This window comes from Hibiscus syriacus, unplaced genomic scaffold (genome assembly GCF_006381635.1).
Source record: "Hibiscus syriacus cultivar Baekdansim isolate YM2019G1 unplaced genomic scaffold, ASM638163v2 tig00005939_pilon, whole genome shotgun sequence".
In the NCBI taxonomy this organism is placed as follows: Eukaryota; Viridiplantae; Streptophyta; class Magnoliopsida; order Malvales; family Malvaceae; genus Hibiscus; species Hibiscus syriacus.
In genome coordinates this window covers 574,337-578,359 of record NW_024062073.1, presented here as the reverse complement: position 1 = coordinate 578,359, position 4,023 = coordinate 574,337, and the positions used below count along the sequence as shown (strand labels likewise).

The window sequence follows — 4,023 nt, the reverse complement described above, 5'->3', positions numbered from 1 at the left end:
GAATTTCAAATAACTATCATATCTCAGTCAACATGGTAACGTTCAACTCATAGAGCCATCATTTTTAACAAAAATTTGGAACATAATGAATAGTCGGCTGATCATTTTGTAACTTTTAATAATAAAAAAACTCAACAAAACAACGTCTCATAATTAGAGGATAATTTTATAACTTTTAACATTCAGATGGCTTTAAAAAGTACTATCTTATAATTGGAGGACCATATGTGTATTTTCCCCCTATTATATATTAATATTATAAATAAATTAAGACCACTCTCCCATTCTGTCTCCCTTAAAAAAATCCCATTTAGCTTCATTTCATTATTTTATTCGTTTACTATTTGTCATTGTGATTTTTTTTCCACCGTTGCTTTCCCTGCAATTCAAAATCAACTATCTTCAAAATTTTCCATTTGGACGGAATTCGGTCGGATATTGCTTTCTACTCTCTCAATTTCGCTCTCTTCTTAACCAAATCAATAAACCCAATCCTTTTATCTTTCAAGAAAAGGGGAAAATCCCTTCTCAACACCATTGCTTTCTGGTTTTGATATCGAACCGGAGGAATGGGAATGGCAGCAGATTCAGAGTTCCTTGTTCTGGCCGTTGATGACAGCATCATCGATAGAAAGCTTATCGAAAGGCTACTTAAAACCTCTTCGTTTCAGGGTAATGGGGAAATTTTGCTTCGTCAATTTCCAGTTTTATTGATTTTGTTTTCTGTTTGTTTTGAACTTTTGTTTTTGATTCGTGTGACAGTTACTACGGTTGATTCTGGAAGTAAGGCTTTAGAATTTCTGGGTTTACATGAAGATGATGGAACCATCAACACAAATACGCCCTCTTTTTCTCCTAAAAATCATCAAGTTGGTTTTTTTTTTTTGAATAAATATCGTTTTAGTATTTAAACTATTAATTTTAGTCCCGATTTAATATCTAAATTTTTATTTTTTTTAAAATTATATTTAATATTCAGTTTTTGTTTCTTTGAATACACATATTCAAAATTTAACATTAATTTCTAAAAATAATTGAAAGCTTAGTTACTATAATAAAATACAAATTAAATGGTATATATGATTTTGAAAAAAATTAAAAGTTGAAGTACTGATTGTATAGTTTATCTTTTTTTTTGGTTTATCAATTTCTTTTCTTTTTTTGGTTTGTAAAATTTGCTTTCTGTTTTAGTAGTGTTTACAGGAAGTCGAAGTGAATCTTGTCATTACAGATTACTGTATGCCCGGCATGACAGGCTATGACTTGCTCAAGAAAATCAAGGTTTGCTTCGTTTCTATTCATCCTTTTATATTTTTATTTAAAAAAATATATAAATTACTTGTTTAAATTTTGGTTCATTACAGCACCTGTTCAAAATTTGATGTCAAATTTTGAAAAAAAATGAAACTTTAGGTATTAAAATGGATCAAGACTGATAGTTTAGGTACTAAACGTATTAAGTTTTTAACGGTAAGTATTAAAATGAAACAAAAACTAAATGTTATGTATGATTTTGTAAAAATTAAAATTTTAGGTACTAAAATGGATTAAAATTGATCATTTAGATATTAAATGTGTAATATACCCAAAAACTACAAATCAACCTCCCATAGAAAGAAACAAGCTTTACACCATTTATGTATTATGTTTACAATAATCAGTTTTGACCCTATTGCAGACTGAAATTGAATTATGAATGTAAATAGATCTCGACTGGTTATAATATACAAATAATTAGGAGTGAGTAATTGATCTAATTAAAATTTTTAGCATGAGTTGAGTAAATCAAATTTTACTCAACCTTATACAAAGAGTAAATTATACGTTTAATACTTAAACTATCAGTTTTGATCAGTTTTAGTACTTAAACTTTCAATTTTTTTAAAATTATACATAACATTTAGTTTTTATTTCATTTTAGTTTTCACAATTAAAAATTTAGTTTTTTTGTTTCATCTTAATACCCGTTAACGTTAAGTTTTGATAAAAATGAAAGTTTAGGAATTAAAACAGACCAAAAATGATAGTTTATATATTAAACGCATTAAATTTTTAATGGCAAGTACTAAAATGAAATCAAAACTAAACGTTATATATTATTTTGAAAAAAAATTAAAAGTTTAGATACTAAAACAGATTAAAACTAAAAGTTTGGATATTAAATGCATAGTTTATCCCAACAAGTATGATACATCTTAATGAAAAAAAGTTGCCAATAGGAGGTCCTAGCAGTGAAAAAGCCTTCTTGGAACATTGGGAAAATCCGATTCAATTTAACATGGTCTACCATAAAATCTGGTTCAATTTAACATGGTCTACCTTTTCTCTCTTTGATTTAGATTAGTTTCTTGGATAAATTTGTCCAAATTCTCTTGGAATTTATAGGGATATTTTATTGTGGTTTTTTGCAGGAATCTTCATCTCTAAAAAACATACCAGTAGTCATCATGTCATCTGAGAATGTACCTTCAAGGATCAACATGTAAAAAGACATGACCTAATGATAAGAATTATTGGTAAATTACCTATCTGGTCATCAGTCTATTATTAGTTTCTTTCTTAGTCACTCAACTATTATTTCTTTTAAAATTATATTTAACATTAAGTTTTGGTTTTATTTTGGTAATCAACCGTTGAAATAAAGTAATGATAACATGTCATCATAAGATAATGTCGGCATTGATAATAATAATAAAATGTTACGTTCGCATAATCTTTAATTTTTTAATGATATGTGACTAAATAAGTTTTTACCGTGAATCAACTTTCTTCAGTGGTTAAAATGTTGTTTCTAAGGTTCATGAGTTCGAGCAGTAACAAGTTTAAAGAAGGTTGAACATTTATTGTCAAATAGTTGAGAGTATTTAGAAAAAAAATATTTTACCCTAGAAATATTGGTAAATATGACGATAAAATAGAGTAAGCACATTTGATTGGTTGGTCAAGTTGTTCATCTTTGTTTACTCATATTCTTTTAGGTTATGAGTTCTAAACCCATTATGAGCAATTCTCTTCCTTTCTTTAGAGTCTCACATTCCCTCTTCTAGTTAAGATTAAAATTAGATTTAGAATATATAAAAAAATAAATTAAATTATGTGTTTAGTATCTAAACTATCAATTTAGACCCGTTTTAATACTTAAATTTTCAATTTTTTCAAAACCATATATAAAGTTTAGTTTTTATTTCATTTTATTATCTGTAGGTAAAAACTTTAGTTTTTGTTTCATCTTAGTATCATATTCAAAATTTAATGTTGAATTTAGAAAAAATTGAAAGTTTATGTACTTAAACGGGCCAAAATTGATAGTTTAGATATTAAATGCGTAGTTTACTAAAAAATTGATGATAGAAGAGAATTTGGTGTTGTAATTCGAAACTTATTTGTTGGTATAATTTTTCTTAGATGTTTAGAAGAAGGTGCAGAAGAATTTTTGTTGAAGCCTGTAAGATTATCAGATTTAAGTAAACTTAGGCCCCGTATGTTTAAAACCAAAATCAAGGATCACCAAGAACCAGAAAAACAAGAAAAGGAAGAGCAACAACAACCACCATCACCACAGTCCAACAACAACAAGAGAAAAGAAATGGAGGAAGGTATTTCAACCGAGAGAACAAGACCGAGACTCAATGGCATAGCTACTATGGTTTAATGATGTTTGGAAAAATGTTATAAATTCTGCATTTTTTTTGTTGGAAGAAAAGTTGAAGATTCCCGATTTTGTTGTGCTAATTGAACTCCACCCAAAAAAGTGTAAAACAACAATATGATTTGAGATCTGATCTTATGAATATCAAACCCAACAATGGGTATTACTTTTTTCAATAATATTCCGAGTTACTTGCATATGTACTTAAACTATGACCTTCATTTTAAATTAGTCTTTAAATTTTCAAACATTTTAGTTTCATCCTAGATTTATGACTCTCATTCTAAATTAGTCCTTAAACTTTTGAATATTTCAATTTCATCCCTAAACTATGAATATCATTCTAATCAGTCCCTAAACTTTTGCATCTTCTA

General features: G+C 27.5%; 1 protein-coding gene across 1 annotated transcript; it reads left to right on the top strand.

The window, feature by feature from the left end:
• The first annotated feature begins 315 nt into the window (after nt 1–315).
• Nucleotides 316–3,777, top strand: LOC120200361 (two-component response regulator ARR9-like). Its single transcript, XM_039201229.1, has 5 exons — nt 316–672; nt 763–869; nt 1,195–1,281; nt 2,412–2,482; nt 3,406–3,777. Exons 1-5 carry the CDS (start codon nt 570–572, stop codon nt 3,650–3,652), a joined length of 615 nt encoding a protein of 204 aa, XP_039057160.1. The 5' UTR covers nt 316–569; the 3' UTR covers nt 3,653–3,777.
• Nucleotides 3,778–4,023: the final 246 nt, after the last annotated feature.